At 40.5% G+C, this 17,396-nt stretch overlaps 2 protein-coding genes across 6 annotated transcripts in view; one reads left to right on the forward strand and one right to left on the reverse strand.

Annotated features, from left to right (window-relative positions):
- Positions 1-17,396, reverse strand: part of TNFRSF17 (TNF receptor superfamily member 17) — a 138,091-nt gene that overhangs the window by 95,246 nt on the left and 25,449 nt on the right. The gene's annotated exons all lie outside the window — the stretch shown is intronic.
- The window catches only part of GSPT1 (G1 to S phase transition 1), a 29,655-nt gene that overhangs the window by 41 nt on the left and 12,218 nt on the right, over positions 1-17,396 (forward strand). The window contains exons 1-6 of one of the 3 annotated variants that reach the window (XM_006073622.3): positions 30-671; positions 12,563-12,607; positions 12,721-12,762; positions 13,510-13,737; positions 14,515-14,548; positions 16,152-16,229. In XM_006073622.3, coding sequence (XP_006073684.1) covers positions 323-671; positions 12,563-12,607; positions 12,721-12,762; positions 13,510-13,737; positions 14,515-14,548; positions 16,152-16,229 — 776 coding nt within the window. In that variant the 5' untranslated portion in view covers positions 30-322. Of the gene's footprint in view, positions 1-29; positions 672-12,562; positions 12,608-12,720; positions 12,763-13,509; positions 13,738-14,514; positions 14,549-16,151; positions 16,230-17,396 lie in introns of those variants that run through there. The other 2 variants (XM_006073623.3, XM_006073625.3) reach the window with 2 other exon arrangements.

Genomic DNA, 17,396 nt, shown 5'->3' on the forward strand with positions numbered 1-17,396 from the left:
CGGGTGGCGGCGAGGGGTCAAACCGCGCCGGGCGTGGGGTTGGAGCTGAGACGGTCGGAGGTGGTTGGGGCTGGGTGGGTGGAGATCAGCGCGCACACACGAGGAGGGTTGAGTAGCCGCTGCCGCCGCCGCCGTCGTCGTCGTCGCGAGTGCGGAGTCGGGACTTGAGCTGCCGCCGCGACGACGCCGGGGATTGTGCCGCTAGCCCCCGGCCCTTCTGCCTTGCCGCTTTCCTGGGTCAGCGCGGCCTGCTCCTCCCCAGCCCGTCTCCCCCGCCTCCATTTCCCGCCCTCTCTTCACCACACACACGGCCCCCCCGATCATGGATCCCGGCAGTGGTGGCGGTGGCGGCGGCGGCGGCGGCGGGAGCAGCAGCAGCAGCGACTCAGCGCCCGACTGCTGGGACCAGGCGGACATGGAAGCTCCCGGGCCGGGCCCGTGTGGCGGCGCCGGCGGCCCCTTGGCGGCGGCGGCGGCCGAGGCCCAGCGTGAGCACCTCAGTGCGGCCTTCAGCCGGCAGCTCAACGTCAACGCCAAGCCCTTCGTGCCCAACGTCCACGCCGCCGAGTTCGTGCCGTCCTTCCTGCGGGGCCCGGCCCAGTCGCCGGCATCCCCAGCTGGCGCCGCCGCCAACAACCACGGAGCCGGCAGCGGCGCGGGAGGCCCTTCGGGTAAAGGGCCGGGATCAGCCCCCGGGACGGGAGGAAGCCGTGCTGCGAGGGCTGGGGCAGATGGCCTGGGGGCCGGAGCCCACCTGGGACGGGGCCCAGGAGAGGATCGGGGGCGCGCCTAGCCCGGCGAGGGACGCGTGGCCGTGGGGCCCGGGGGCACGTGGGCCGCTGACAGCGGCGCCGGCTGTCCTGGGTGGGGCGACCTGGGGCCGGGGAGGCGGTCTGCGTGGGGCGACCGCGGCGGGGGGCGGGAGCAGAGTGCGGGGCGCACCGGTGGGGCCTGGGGTCGACCTCTCACCGCCCCCCGCAGGGGAGCAGTTCCCTGCTGGGAAGTGGGAACCGTATAGGATGGAGAGCGGGTCAGTGCCACGAGGCCTAGAAGCCAGGACAGATGGAGCCAGGAGTCGGCCGGATGGGCGTTGAGAGCGCTGAGGAGTTGGGGCGGACGAAAGCTCGCGTTTTACCTTCACCTTGGGCCTGGGCGAGAGAGCTTCCCCCGCTGCAATGCCTGTTATTGAAAGTGTAATTACGTTTTAAATGTCCACGGACCCGAACAGTCCCGAAGGAATCCCAGGATGCATTGCAGCCCTGCCACCGGGCCGAAACTGTTGGCTGTCAATAGATCCTTAGCATATTGTAAGGTTGTGAAGTTAACAGAGTGTCCCAAAGTAAGCGTTCTATACGTAACATTAAATTGTGTAGGAAATGACGTTGATCTGTGTGCCCTTTTTCTTAAGTGGGACTTGGATTCTTCCCTTTAGTTGATGACACGTTTAGAATTTTTATTGCGTTAAAAATCGTTTGCCTCATTCAGGTTGCTTGGTGTAACTCATTCTCTTTGTTCTTGTGTCAGGAGTTAGTCTGTTCAGACACCTGAGCATTTGTTAAAACTTCTTAGGGGTCATATGAAATTTTGACCATGGCTAGTCGAGTGACTTTCTGTGACTTCAAGTTAAGTCTTCAAAAATCTCACTGTACTTAGGGGCTGCTTAAGTGATAGCATGCTTTCAGGTACTGATTTTGTCAAGTGAGTGAACTTCATTCCTCTCTGAAGTTCTTTGTTGTCCTATTTCTTGGATAGGTAGACATTGTAAAAGTGCTCTAGGAGTTTAGTTTCTTAAGAAACTTTGCCTGCAGTTTTCTCTCGAGGCAAAAAGAGAGTTTGGGGAAATGCTTTTGGACACACAGTTGGACTTAGCTATTTTATTGACTGGTATTTCTTTTACTTGTGTGAAGCCATTGATGTTTTCCCTTTAAACAGAAGTTTAACTTTGCTTACTACTTTGGTCTACATAAACTTCTTCACTTACCAACTCCTAAAAGTGCCTAGTTCCCCAAACCTTATCATGCAATTTGCTCTTATCCAGCCATTTTCTTTTTTGACCCTCCCTTGTAAATCTGGAGTTACTAGTATCACTGGGACTAGACTTAGGACTCCATTTCCAGCCTATGTAGCCATCAGCCAGTCATCAAGGGATGGCAGTCGTTAGAGCAGTGGTCTGGAAGGGTGGTCATTCTTGAATGAGTAGGCATTGCCTCTTATGATGGACTGTCTTTTCTCTTCCTGATATTTATGTGCTGATTTGAAGTTTTACTCTTAATCCTTTCCTCTGTGACACTGCCAGAAGTTGGAGATGTAGAATGTGTAGGGGAGTGGTTATTCCTACCTTAGGGATCCCTACATTATGGTCAGTTTTTTCTTCTTTTTTTTTTTAAATCAGAAACCTAATTTGGTGTTACTGACTCTTACTAGCTGTTTCTACAAAATGCCACTTAATATTTAAACAACAACTCATCCATCCTCTGTAGGATGTCTATTTGAGAAAGAATGGATGGTCCAGAGTTAATGTGGCACTGTTAGATTGCATGTTCCAGCATAAATTCAGGCCCATAGATTATACTAGCATAAGAGCAAAGAACTGTGTTTGGAAGAAGCAGGGAAAACATTGACATGGCATTTAGGTTGAAATTTGTGAAGGGGAAGCCCATAAAGTGTGCAAGTATTTTTTGGTGAGGAAATCAACTGTAGGGCTAGCATGTTGTTAAGTCATAGCTTCTGTTAAGTGTCCTTCTGTTGTTAGCTAAAAGTCAGCTAAAACTGGTGGTGGATGTGTTTTTAAACTTTAAAAACTTAAGGAGAGCTCTTGAAGGAGTCTAGAAGAAAAGCACTATCACGAACGACTTTAGTTATTTATGACTGCACTGGGTCTTCTTTCCTGTGCGCGGGCCTTCTCTTGTTGCAGAGCAGGGCCTGTATGCCCGCAGGCTCAGTAGTTGTGGTGCAGAGACTTACTTGCTCCACCTCTTGTGGGGTCTTCCTGGACCAGGGATTGAACCCAGATACCCTGCATTGGCAGGCAGATTCTTAAGCACAGGACCACCAGGGAAGCCCTATAATTAACAGCTTTTAAAATGTACGTGTATAGGATGAGTATCTGTCATTCTCCTGAAAGAAGGCTAGTTTTCTCTTTTTCTCTCTTCCTCCCCGCCCCCCCCCCTCCGGTGGTACTTGGAGCAACCAGAAAGGGGAGATGCTTTTACACAAAAAGTCATCCACTTTCACTGGCAGGCTGCTGGTTAATCCTTATATCCAGCTATAGGATATCCTGAGTCACAGCTTGGGATTCAGTGTTGACCTTGGATCTCTAAAAATTGTTAACATAAGTTTCCAAAGAAATGATTAAGTAGAACCCAGGTAAGTGTAATTACATGTAATTCATTTAAGTACAGTTCTCTCCAGATCCAAGTAAAATGGCTAAGTAATGGTCATTTAGAGTCCTTCAGATGAATGAAAATGTAGACAAGTGCTGTGTGTGCCAGAACAAACATTTTCTATAATCGAATGTACTTATTTTCGGTTCCAATTTGCACCAAGTTCAGGCTTTTTTATTGTTAAATGAGAAACAGGTTCACCTGTGTTCATCAGGATTGCTTGGTCTGTTTGGGCTGCTATAACAAAATACTGTAGACTTCGTAGCTTGTAAACAACAGAAGTTTATTGCTCACAGTCTGAGATCAGGGTGCCAGCCTGGTTGGGTGAGGCTCTCTTTTCTCTTCTGGATAACAGACTGCTGACTGACTGCTTTCTGTGTCCTCCCAGGGCTGAAGAGGCAAGGGAGTTCTCTAGGGGCCTCTTTTATAAAGGCACTAATCCCATTCATGAAGGCTCTGCCCTCATGGTCTAAGGCCACCCAAAGACCCCACCTAATACCATTACTTTGGGCATTAGGATTTCAACATAGGGATTTGGGGAGGAACACAAAACAGGCCATAGAACTTGGCCAGATCTTCTAAAGTAATGGTAAAGAGTTCTGTCATCCCTCCCTCATTGCCTCTCAAAACTGCCATTGTGAAATGGATATGGAATAAAACCAGCAGTTGTTTAGTCACTAAGTCACGTCCAGCTCTTTGCGACTCTGTGGTCTGTAGCCTGCCAGGCTCCTCTGTCCATGGGATTTCCCAGGCAAGAATACTGGAGTGGGTTGCCATTTCTTTCTCCAGGGAATCCAAGAATAAATCCATGTCTCCTGCACTGGCAGGTGGATTCATTACTGCTGATCCACCAGGGAAGCCAGTTAGTCCTTAGGAGGGGTTTAAGTCCCTTGGTGGATGCTGTTATTCACTGAATTTTCCCAAAGGTGACTGACCTCTTCTGGGCCACCAGAGTAGAGAAGATACAGACTCAAAGTAATAGTCATTTTGTCCTGAAGGGCTCTTACACTTTTTTATGTTAAACAATACCAGTTGACTGATAGTTAAGTTTAAAGAGATGGTAGATATGGTTGCCCCTTTGTTTTTCTTGTGACTGAATGCCTGCAGTAACAATTGTAATAGAAAGGACTTTTCAGATGAGACAGTGAATGGAATAAGTGGGCTGAGGAGATCAGGGAAAGTAGTGTTCCTGGAGGAGTATTTCTTTTCCTACCATGTCATACTGATTATTAGAGATCATTCAATTTTAGCTCTCGTTTCATGATTTTACATGTGGAGTGGCTCAGGTGTGGGGGTTCAGGGAACAAGTGAGGGCATCCACTAAGGCTGCACCATGTTGAGCAACTGTTTCAACTGTTAGAAACTTTGTTTGGGAATAAGTTTGATTTTTTATTTATTTGGCCACGTTGCCATTTTGGGATCTTAGTTCCCCCTTGCAGTGGAAGCATGGAGTCCTGACCACTGCACTGCTAGGGAATTCCCATGGGAATTTTAGAGCAGGTTTTATTCACTGCTTTTTTTTCCTTTTGTTTATTTTTCGCTTTTTTTCTGGAATTGTACTGCATAAAAAGATGATGAAAACATATCATGGCATGTTGGGAAATATTGTAGAGAACAGATTTTTAGCTTTGTTTAGTTTGCTGGGGAGGAAATGTCTTAAAGTGTTAAAACAGTGTTGTCTTTCTAATTGGAGAGGAAGGAATGAAAAAGAGATTTGATTATCTTTCCTGAAGAGTTAGCTGAATTGGAATGGAATTTTTCGAGATGTGAATATCTGGTTTTGCTCAGGTATGTGTATGGCAGTTAATGAACAGACATTGCCTGCCTGCAGAAGGCAGGATGCTGTGCTAGACACTCAAAGTGATACCACCAAGATGGATAACTGATTCTCAAGGAGTCCAGAAAGGGATCAGATGATACCCAGTCTACTCTAATGGAAGACCCTTCATGGTTAAGAGGGCCATACACAGAGTGCAGAGAGAGGGCTTTCAAAGCTGGGAAGCACTGTTCACAGGTCCCTTTATATAAATAATTTCACTTGTGTCACCCTAATCATAAAACCACAGATCTGTTTTCTACTAAGTGTTCTCTGTGAATATCCGAGGTACAATTAACATAAAATTCACCTTTCTTGTGTTTCTGTACTTCAAGTTTCCTAGGAATTTGCTAGAGTACCAGTCATCTTTACTTGTAAGTAAGTGTTAGTCGCTCAGTTTCTTTTCGACCCCATTGACCGTAGCCTGCTAGGCTCGTCCATCCATGGGATTTTCCAGGCAAAAATACTGGAGTGGGTTGCCAGTTCCTTCTCCAGGGAATCTTCCAGACCCTCCAGACCCAGGGATCAAACCCGGGTCTCCGGTATTGCAGGCAAACGCTTTACCATGTGAGTTACCAGGAAAGCCCACTTCTAAGTAAAGACTTGTTTATTTCGTATTAAACATGGGTGAGTTACTTTAATTCTGGCTCCTTATTTAGAATTTCATCATTCAATTCACAGTTCTTAAAATTTTGAGAGAAGTTAGATTTTGGCTACTTGGTTGTTCTGAGGTCCTCATACTCCTTTTTTAGCTATCAGTTGATGGTTCATACCAAAACTTAAGAGTTTTCTTCCTGCTGTTGGTAGATTTTAACGAAGTGTGGCTGAGCTACAGATATGTTGTTGGTTTTTTCATAAATGACTTTGTTCTAAGGAAAGGTTAGTTGTTACATTACTACTCCAAGTTAAACCAGTCCCCATCATACTCTCCTTCCTAGGTGAGAGGAACACTTAGCAAGGATTTTTTGAGCTAGCTTTGTCTGAGAGTGGTCAAACCTAATTCCAGACCATATTCTAAGTAATTGTATTTCTCTTCACTTGAAATAAAAAAAGTATACCTTAGCAAACTACTATGTATAAAATAACCTACAAGGATATATTGTACAGCATAGAGAATTCAGCCAGTGTTTTATAATAATTATAGAGTATAACCTTTAAAAATTGGAATCACAAAAAAAATAAATTTTTAAAAAAAAATTGTGAATCACTGTGTTGTACATCCAAAACCTATACAATATTGTGTATCAACTATCCCTCAATTTATTTAAAAAAGTATGTACCTTAGAATGTCATCGGGTTGCCTGTTTCTGTGGAATTCCAGTAGGAGTTCTTACAGTACTACTGAGCCCATCTCCTTTGTGGTGGTTGGTTTCACGTGGATGGTATTCTGTTATCTTTGTACTTTTTTGTGGTATCTGAAATTAAATATCTCATTCTTTTTGCAGCAGATAGTATATAAATTATAAAGACTATCTTTTAGCATTGTTTGAAAAATAGAGTAGAACTTAAGTTACTCTACAGAAAAGCCTGTTCGGGTTGATATTACTTTAGTGACTGAGTAAATAGGTTCTTCAGAATGTTAGGACCAGAGATGACCTGGCAGTCATAATAAGAGATGTTGAGTGAATGCCTAAGGTCACTCACAGGTTTAAGGACACAGTTGAGTCTAGAATCCAAATTTGCCAGTTGCTAATTTAGTGCTCTCTGCCACACCCTGCTGTTTAATAATGACAAAAAAAAAAAAAAGAGAGAGCATGCCCAGAGCTAATTACTACAGCCAGCATGGATCTTCTGAGAAAGTGGTCCTGGAATTTGCCTTTCTTATATTTCATTCTTAAAAGTTTTTATAATCATTATGGGACATTGAAATGCTTATTATAATAATATATTTATTGAGCAGTTACCACTTGGTTAAAATGCCCTTCACAACAACCTCTTGAGGTATAGATACTGATGACCTATTTTTACAGATAAGAAAATTAAGTTTCAGAGAAGCTAAATAAATAGGGGACGTGACATCCATGAATAAATGGAGGAGTTGGGATTAGAACCTAGATCTGATTTCAGAGCTTATCCTAGCAATAATAAGTCCATTAGTTTTTCCTTGTAATTGGAAGCTAAACAATCTTTTGGCTGAGACACTTTCAAAAACGGGGCTTATAAGTTTGTGCACCACGGCACTGTCTCCATGCTCTTTCTCAGCAGTAGCTGGGTACACGTCATAAGTAGGCAATGCTCTAATTTTTTAAATTTTATTATTTTATTTTTTGGCTGTGCTGGGTCTTTGTTGCTGTGCAGGCTTTTCTCTAGTTGTGAGTGGAAGCTACTCCCTAGTTACGGTTCAGGCTTCTGATTACAGTGGCTTCTCTTGTGGCGCACGAGCTTTAGCAGTTGCAGCAAACAGGCTCAGTAGTTGTGGAGTGCATGGGCTTAGTTCCCAAGACCAGGGAGCAAACCTGTGTCTCCTGCATTGGCAGGCGAATTCTTTACCACTCAGCCACCAGTGAAGTACGGCAATGCTCTAATTTAAAGTAACATTTTGAAATTATTTAAAACATTTTAGGAAATGATATAAAATAAACAGCTGTGATCACCACTATCTGTAACATTGTGCCTTTTTATTTTTAGAGGGTTAGGTAGTTAGGGCAAAACCATGGACCCTTGTACATGTTCTGCAGGCTTTTCTTTCTGATACCTGCCTTTACTATTTTCCAGTGTTGTCTGGGAGAAAATGCCTGAGCTTTTGTGAGACCATGTGGTCACGTGTGTGCCAGAGAATTTTAGTTCCTTACTCAAACTGTTCTTTAACATCTCTTGGATATTGTTTCTCTAACTCCCTTAGAAAATTGGCACATATAAAATTGTTCTGAACCCTACTGCTGAAGTTAATTCAGTAAAAATTAAGTGTGTATTTATTCTATACAGTACACTGTGCCAACCTGTGGAGACAAAGTAGAGAAAAAAGTCTCCTTGTTTCAGAAAACCAGTCATTCTAGAAGTCCATAATCTCCTAAGGAACAAGAACTAAGCTGTGTGTGTGGGTGGATCTATAATTGAAAGAGGGTCATATCTTAGAGGAGTCAAGAAGCCAGGTCCTTAGCCCTTCAGGTGGAAAGTGGTTGGAGAATAGGGCAAAGTGGAAAACCAGATAAGGCAAGTTCATAGGGCAACTGAGGTCACTCCTTCAGAGGAGCCAGAACTGTGCACATGTGGGTGTTTAATTTTAAAACTAAAATCTAAAATGCAGTTCCTCAGTCACAGTAGCTACCTTTCAAGTGCTTAAGAGCCACACGTGGCTAGTGACTATCATCACAGCACAGATGTTTCCATCATTGTAGAAACTCAGACAGAATCGCCTCTATTTCTCAGATCCATGCAGGTAGGACACTTGTTACTTCTGTGACACCACTGAAGTCGTTTTTATTTTTCTTTACTGAACACACCATTTAGCTAACAGGAGGAAGATATTTTAGTTAAGATGGCATTATAAATAGCTGTTTTAGTGTATAAAGGGGATTAGAGACTGGTTTTATAGCTAAAGCAGTGCAAATTTAACTTGCTGATTTATGAAATAGATGGATTAAGCACTTTTTGAGAATTGGTCATCATTTAGTTTAAAATACGTAGCTTAAATTAAAACATAGCTTTCATTACCTGCCACATGTATGGTCTTGACTAACTTGTGCTGTCCTTACTGTAAGCTGGCAAAATAGGAGTTGCCATGTTGAAGTCCTTTGATCCATGATTGTATCTTTAAATTTCTTTTATATTAAAAAAATCTATATAACATAAAATTAACCATTTTAGAGTGAACAAGTCATGGCATTTAAAACATTCTCAGTGTTGTAAAAACTGTCACCTCTGTCTAGTTCCAAAGCATTTTTGCCACCCCTTCCCATTCCCCTTTCCTTCCAGCTTCTGGTAACCACCAGTCTGCTTTCTGCTCTCTGGATTTACCTATTCTGAATATTTCATGGAAGTGGAATGGTATAACATGGGACATTTTGTGACTAGCTTATTTCACCATGATCATATTTAACTAGCAGTTTTAAGACCCAGATTATCATCTGTGTTAAAACACAGGCAGTACTGTTGCCTGGCTGTCTTTTGGTAAAGTCGTGTTTAAAAAATTGTAATAATTTCACCACAATTATTAGTTTCTCCTTTTAACTTAGGGTGTGGCAGTTTTAATCACTTGTACACTCTGATAACCTTCTTACTTTATTAGAATTATTCCTTCGAATACTCGATAAGAATGTGTGTCTGAACATGGAGATACCATTGGAATATATGAAACCATAATTTCATTCCTTGGGAGGGTTTTCTTCTCTTTCACTGATAGGTATGAACTGTGCAAGACTTGAGAAATCAAGCGCTAATAATCCTGTTTGCTAACCATGAACAAATGACTTTAGATCTAGTAGAATTCTAAGTCCAGGATTAATAGTAGCCAGTAAAATCTGGATGTGATGTGCATTGTGAATAAGACCAGAGTAAAATGAACAAGAAGGGCTTACATGAATGTGTAAAGCCTGGGGACAATGATATTGAGAAGCTTAAATTTAAGGAACATCTTGTTATATGTGATTTTACTGCTTTATTAATTCCAAAAACATCAGTTTGCAAATGTCACTAGCATTACCAAAAAGTTTATAACGTCTTCTGTGGTCTGAATGCATATCATTAGGTGTATATTAAGCACTTGATTGCTTTTGGTACTTTGTCTCTAAGCTTTGTAAACTTAAGACAAATATTCAATAAAAGTAAGACACCTTGAAAAATAAAACCATGAACAGATTTTGCATTATGCACCCATGGGGGTGAACTCATGACTGATGTCACTGTCAGGAGAAGTGCCTTACAGCCTAATGCATATGTTGTGTATTTATAAGTTTAACAGTTGGTTCTAGAACTAGGTGGTCAGGTGTATGTACTATTTCATTTTATAAAGCTCAGTTGCAGTTTGGGTTATCTTACTAAGTGACAGGAGAGTCTACTACACCAGTTATCTTAGTCTTTTCCTGCCTTAGAATATATGTATATCATCATTTATTCAGTTCACTTTTTCTGAGTGATTTTCAACAGGGGCCATCTGAATGTTAGATGATAGTTGTCTATTTCATAGGGTTTTCAGGGGAATTAGAAGAGACAGCGGTTAGCACATAAGGGCTCAATAAAGGTTAATTGGAATTAGGGTAATTTGCCACCAACTCCCTCCCTACCTCCAGGACTTGGGGAATGCTTCTTAATCCCTGTCTAGACTGTAATAGACACTCAGTACATGTTAGTTGATAGAATTGATACTCGGTCCATGTTAGGAGGTAGAGACTCATTTGTTGAATATCTAGGTGCCACGAGTTATTTGATAACTAAACAAATTATTCTTTCATCTAATCCTGTCTGGCAGATGGCATGTCATCTTGATGACTCCAGTGAAATGACTGTACCTGAGAACTAACAAATGACAAGCCAGGAGTCAGCTCAGTTCTGTCCTTCTGCTACTGCCCTGTGCTGCCTCTTCCATCCCTAGGGTGGCTATGAACTTGACTTTTTCTGAAAATTGAGTAATTTTTCCTTATCTTACCTGTAAACTTTTCTTAATAGGAAAACCAAAAAAAAACAAAAAACAAAAACTAATCTATATTATATCTGAAGTACAATTCCTTTTACTTTGTGGACTGAGTTTAAAGGATTTTCCCTCCCAGTTCCTGTTAAAATACCCTGTTAATCACACAGGGTGGGGTCATCTTAGACTTTTCATTCTTCCTCCCTGTTCCTGTCAGATCTTTGCTCCCTTTATCTTTGCACTGAACTCCATCTCTGGTTGTACCACTCATGTGTTCTGATGGCATACTTTCTTGTAAGTAGTGTTGTTGGTCTTTCTGACTTGTGGTGTCTTTACCTCTCTGGTTCATTTGTGTACTACCATAGAATGATCTCCCTAAGTCACACTTGGCATGTCACTTCCTTCCTCAAAAAAAATCTGTTGCCCTTGACCTTTCAGGGACAGGAATTTCTTTCTTTCCTTCTTTTCTTTTTTTGGCCATGCCATGTGGCTTGTGCAGTCTCCGTTCCCTGAGCAGAGACTGAACCCAGGGCTGTGGCAGTGAAAGCCTGGAATCCTAATAGGCCACCAGGGGACTCGCAGGAATTAACTTTCTTCAACACTTCATGTTATTGGGAGATTGGGCCCCAAGCTTCTTGTTGACTTACGGGTGTTAATACTTCCTGGGCACTGATTTTAGGAGACTGATGTGCTGCCTGCTGTGCTAAAGAGGCAGACTGGACACTGATTTTAAATGTGAGTCTTGCAGGTTAAGAATTCACTGTTCTTTATTGGTGTGGAGGATTCATGTGACTTCAAATTCTCTGATTTTTTTTGCCTCTTGTAGATTCTTTAAAGCAAGAGTACTTAGGTATTGAAGTATTTAGTATAAAAAATAAATGTATGGACTGGGGTATTAGTGTATATTTCACATACATCTCTTCCAATGGTGTCATAAAGCTTGTAATGTGATAGTTATGGAAACTGGGTTATTGCTTGACCTTAGAATTCTAATATAGGACAAAACTACCCCACTCCAGTACTCTTACCTGGAAAATCCCATGGACGGAGGAGCCTGGTAGGCTGCAGTCCATGGGGTCGCTAAGAGTCGGACACGACTGAGCAAATTCACTTTCACTTTTCACTTTCATGCATTGGAGAAGGAAATGGCAACCCACTCCAGTGTTCTTGCCTGGAGAATCCCCGGGACGGGAGGAGCCTGGTGGGCTGCCGTCTATGGGGTCGCACAGAGTCAGACATGACTGAAGCGACTTAGCAGCAGCAGCAGCAGCATCATTATAACCACTTTTTCTGAGATGATGTAAGGGCCTGGATGCATTCCAGAGACTATATACGAATGTCCTTTTCATTTTATTGGTATCGAATATAATTTATATAAGGATCTTGATGATAACATGTATTATAGAATCTTAACAAGGACTAATCATTACTTCTTGGGCTAGAGAATCTAGAGTAGTAATGTATATTTGTTGAGTCAAATCTAATTTGATTTGTGCTGGGCTGCAGGTTACTTTTACAGTATCTGTAAAGGAAAAGTTTATGAAGTAGAGTCAGAGAATAAACATGCTTTAGTGAATACATTTTAAACATTGAAAATGTTTTAAAATTGGCTGTAGTTGGTAGATTTTTTTTAGGTTAAACAGATTTGTAATTTGAAAGCCTGGGTTAGTTGTCATTGTTCTGAATTATTGAGGTTTTTGTTTTGTTATTGAACTTCTGTTTTTCCTGTTTCTTAAAAGATAAGTAAAATGGATGTATAGGTCTCAATTTTTAATAGAGCTTATTTCTGTTAAACAGCACCTGTGGAATCTTCTCAAGAGGAACAGTCATTGTTGTGTGAAGGTAATTTTCTGTGATGTGACTCTTTGAACAACTAATTGAGAAAGCATTAAATTGTCTGTGGTGTGCAAATCTAGATAGTGTTTGGTAAATATATATCTCAATTTCTTGTCTAGGTTCAAATTCAGCTGTTAGCATGGAACTTTCAGAACCTATTGGTAAGAAAATTTCTGACCATATTAATACAGTAATATTAAACTCTTTCAGTCTCAAGATTTAAGGTACAAACGTTTAAGTGTTATCATTATTATAATGCCTACATTTAAAAAACTACAGTGAAAACTGAGTCTTTGCCATTAGGATTTAGCAAGCAGAGCTAATGGGGCATTAACACTGCCATGATAAATTTAGTGATGGCAAATATAAAAGAATCACATGGAGGAAATGCTAAAGCAGTTTGAATAGGTGTACTTAATTTACGTTTGTGAAAATTTTTTTCCTTTTTGTAACTTTCTTACCCTTAAGGGTTTCATATTCCCAAGGTGTTCAGTAACATTCATACTGAAGTTCTACTACTTCCAAAGGAAAAACAGAAATCTAAATCTTTTCACACTTTTTTGTATTCTGATTTTGAACTTCCCCTTTTCTGTCAGGACATCTTGATGCCAGAATAATTGGGCTGTTGGGAGTGTTAGATGTCCTGTTCATATTTTGTTCGTCCTTGTGAAGATGAAGCTCCATTAAAATAGTCTCTCCTAATCTGAGTCAGAGCTCTGATGTCACCTGTGAGGCCAGCTTGTATGTTTCTTTTATGAAAGAGATTTTCTTGCTTGTGTGTCACTAGATGTTAGGATATGGAACTGAATATGTTAAGTTCTGTTTGTTGTTTAAAAGCATCTGTGTTTTAATGTATAGATAGATGATAAACCTTTTTCAGAATACTAAACTAAAATGTTTTATTTCAGTAGAAAATGGGGAGACAGAGATGTCCCCAGAAGAATCATGGGAGCACAAAGAAGAAATAAGTGAAGCAGAGCCAGATGGTGGTTCTTTGGGAGATGGAAGGCCTGCAGAGGAAAGTGCCCAGGAAATGATGGAGGAGGAAGAGGAAATACCAAAACCTAAATCTGTGGTTGCGCCGCCAGGAGCTCCTAAGAAGGAACACGTAAATGTCGTATTCATTGGGCACGTAGGTGAGTTGCACTTGTAGCAATGATAAGAAATGACCAAAGTTACTGAATCCATCAGAGAACATCTTATTAAGCTACTTGAAATATTTAGTGAAACTGAACTAATCTAAAACGTATTGATTTTTAACTCGATAGATTTTTTAGCTGGCAGAACATTGCCAGCAGTGTATTCTTGGAAGTTGTGGTGGCATCGTAGCTGGAAGAAAATAAGTATATTTGTATGTGATACATAATTGGTCTGTAGGCCACTGGTGATGGCTCAGCATGTTACAACATCTGTTAGTTAATATTTTTTTTTTAAAGTCTATTTTTTTGTCTGAAAAGAAAATAACAGAATTATGTGCCCCTTTTCCTTTCCTTTCTCTTATCTCTGGCTTCTTTTGAATTTGATGATACACCATTCTGCTTTTTATGGTAGCAAGAACTCCTTTGAAATTTGTAAAGGAACACCTATACTGGCTAAAAGTGCAAAGCAGACTACTTAAATGTAGTTGAGGGGTCTTGGCTACTTTAGTTCTCCTTCTGAGGCTCCCCTTGGGTAATTCATATTATCAGTAAAGTAGTCCTAAGTCACTATCGAGCTGCAGGGGGGGTCTTAGATTCAAGGAGAGAAGGTAACTAACCAGAACTTCTGACCCAGATTCTATTCTTTGCAGTCGCTTTTGCAAGCTGTAATTAGGTATGTTAAATGGGCCTTTGGTTGTGTTCCTATATAGTCCTTATGTTTGGGTTTGACTATGCCTACGGTTTGCCTGTTGTTGATCATGTTGTTACTTTCAGATGCTGGCAAGTCAACCATTGGAGGACAAATAATGTAAGTATATTTTTTGTTAAATACCTTTTGTTATCACTGTAAGACTCTCATGAAACCTTAATTAAATGCATTTCTAAAAGCTGTCTTTTAGATTTGTTAATAAAAAGTAATATAGAACCCTAGATTATAAGAAATTTTACTTTGTTTTAAATATAATTTTCTTTGGAATAATGAATCTGGGGGAACTGGTGTTTCCTCATTCATCAACTCCTTAAATATATGTGGATTTAATCAGAATGTCTGGCTAACATGCTTTTTTTTTCTTTTTTTTTTTCTTTTTTATCATATATAGAAGGTATCTAGGTATGAAAATGCCATGGTTGGTGTTTAGTGATGTGTTCTAGAATTGAAAAATATTTTCATTAAAACATCTTTTTAATCTCTCCTAAAGAAGATGCATTTCTTTAAGCTGTTATCTTAAAGGATAACAGAGGGTCTAGAGGGCATATCTTCATTGTCTTGCTTTGTTAAGTAATCTTAATCAGTAAATTTGCCAGTTACTGCTGAAAATTTCTACAACAGATCCTAAAGCAGGCTATTATATAGGAATTCTTACCTAAGACTCTGGAAAGAAGTGGCAGGCCCGTTTGATGTTGTGTTTTATGAAAGTGTATATTTTTTTATTTAGATGACTATTGAGAACACCCAGAGACAGAAGCTTAAAACAGGATTTGATTTGGATAGAGTCAAGGGAAGCAGTTGGGTATTATTTAAAAATTATGATCTCATTTTGACTAGTATGTTTTAAATATTAAATAGTAAGACTTAATTGCTTGGATAGCACTTAGAATTCCTTTCTTTTACATTAGTATTTACATTTGCTGTTTGAAAAAAAAAACATTTATTTTGAAATAATTTTAGACTTATAGAAAGGTTCCAAAAACAGTAGTGGAATTGTTAGACAATTTTATTCAGCCTACCTTAATGTTAACCTACTAAATAACCATTGTACAATCATCCCAACTAGCGAGTTATCACTGGTACAAACTAACTAACTAAACTACAGATCGCATTTGGATTTCACCAGTTTTTCAACCAGTATCATTTTTTCTGTTCTAGAATTCCACATTACACTTAGTTGTTATGTCTCTTTAGTCTCCTCCCACGTGTGACATTTCCTCAGTCTTGTCTTTCATGACCTTCATAATTTGAAGAGTGCTGTTTGGTTATTTTATTGGATGTTCTTCAATTTGGGTTTGACAATGTTAATAATTAGACTGAGGGTATGCGTTTTGGAAGAGAATATCTCAGAAGGTATGTTGTGCTCATATGAGAGTGCAGATGATCGCAATATTCAGTATGTTTTATCTATTACTGGTGATAAAAGCCATGATTACTTGGTTAAGGTGTCCGCTGCCAGAATTTAGCACTGTAAAGTTATTTTTTTCCCATTATCTTGGGGGAGGTAATCTGAGACTGTAAATGTCTTTTCCACTGAAATTTTCCATGATTTCAGCATCTACCCCAGTGGCACTTGTACTTTAAAGTAGCTTTTTTATGGAGTTCAAATTCCCTTCGAGAGCTTTAAAGATTTCCTGCCTTCACAACTGAGCAATCCATGAGTAATTAAATGTTTGTTTCTCTTTTCTTTCAACATTTTCAGGTATTTGACTGGAATGGTTGACAAAAGGACACTTGAGAAATATGAAAGAGAAGCTAAAGAAAAAAACAGAGAAACTTGGTAAACTTTTATGACACTATAAGTTACTTTTCAGGAAATGACTTATGCTTTTGTAGTCTACTAACATATAAATTCATAAGAGGAGACTTGTGGGATAAATATAAAGCATCTATTTAATTGAGACATTACCTGGCTACAAAATTTCATTCACAGAATTTATAATAATCAGGAACAGATGTTACAGTGGAATTTGGGGAGAAAGCAGATAACATAATAGTACTTAAGGGTATGATCATTATGTGAGTAAACCACTGAAAGATAAAAGAATAGATGGAATAATATATTGATAGTAGTTGCCTTTGCATGGAGAGAGGGTCAGTTCTTTTCTTCTTTCTAACCTTATTTTTTCTTAAGTTAACAAGCTTTATCTCAATAGGACATTGGTGGTCTTTTTTTTTTTTTAAATTCTGTGTTAAGGGGAAAAGTTCCTAATCAATATAATACTAAAAAATGGATTCAGTTCAGTTCAGTCGCTCAGTTGTGTCCGACTTTTTGCGACCCCATGAATCACAGCACGCCAGGCCTCCCACCAATTCCCAGAGTTCACTCAAACTCATGTCCATCGAGTCAGTGATGCCATCCAGTCATCTCATCCTCTGTCATCCCCTTCTCCTCCTGCCCCCAATCCCTCCCAGCAGCAGAGTCTTTTCCAATGAGTCAACTCTTCGCATGAGGTGGCCAAAGTATTGGAGTTTCAGCTTCAACATCGGTCCTTCCAATGAATACCCAGGACTGATCTTTAGAATGGACTGGTTGGATCTCCTTGCAGTCCAAGGGACTCTCAAGAGCCTTCTCCAACACCACAGTTCAAAAGCATCAATTCTTTGGTGCTCAGCTTTCTTCACAGTCCAACTCTCACATCCATACATGACTACTGGAAAAACCACAGCTTTGACTAGACGGGCCTTTGTTGGCAAAGTAATGTCTCTGGCTTTTAATATGCTGTCTAGGTTGGTCGTAACTTTTCTTCTCAGGAGTAAGCGTCTTTTAATTTCATGGCTGCAATCACCATCTGCAGTGATTTTGGAGCCCAAAAAAATAAAGTCTGACACTGTTTCCACTGTTTCCCCATCTATTTCCCATGAAGTGATGTGACCAGATGTCATGATCTTAGTTTTCTGAATGTTGAGCTTTAAGCCAACTTTTTCACTCTCCTCTTTCACTTTC

Source organism: Bubalus bubalis, chromosome 24, assembly GCF_019923935.1.
Source record: "Bubalus bubalis isolate 160015118507 breed Murrah chromosome 24, NDDB_SH_1, whole genome shotgun sequence".
In the NCBI taxonomy this organism is placed as follows: Eukaryota; Metazoa; Chordata; class Mammalia; order Artiodactyla; family Bovidae; genus Bubalus; species Bubalus bubalis.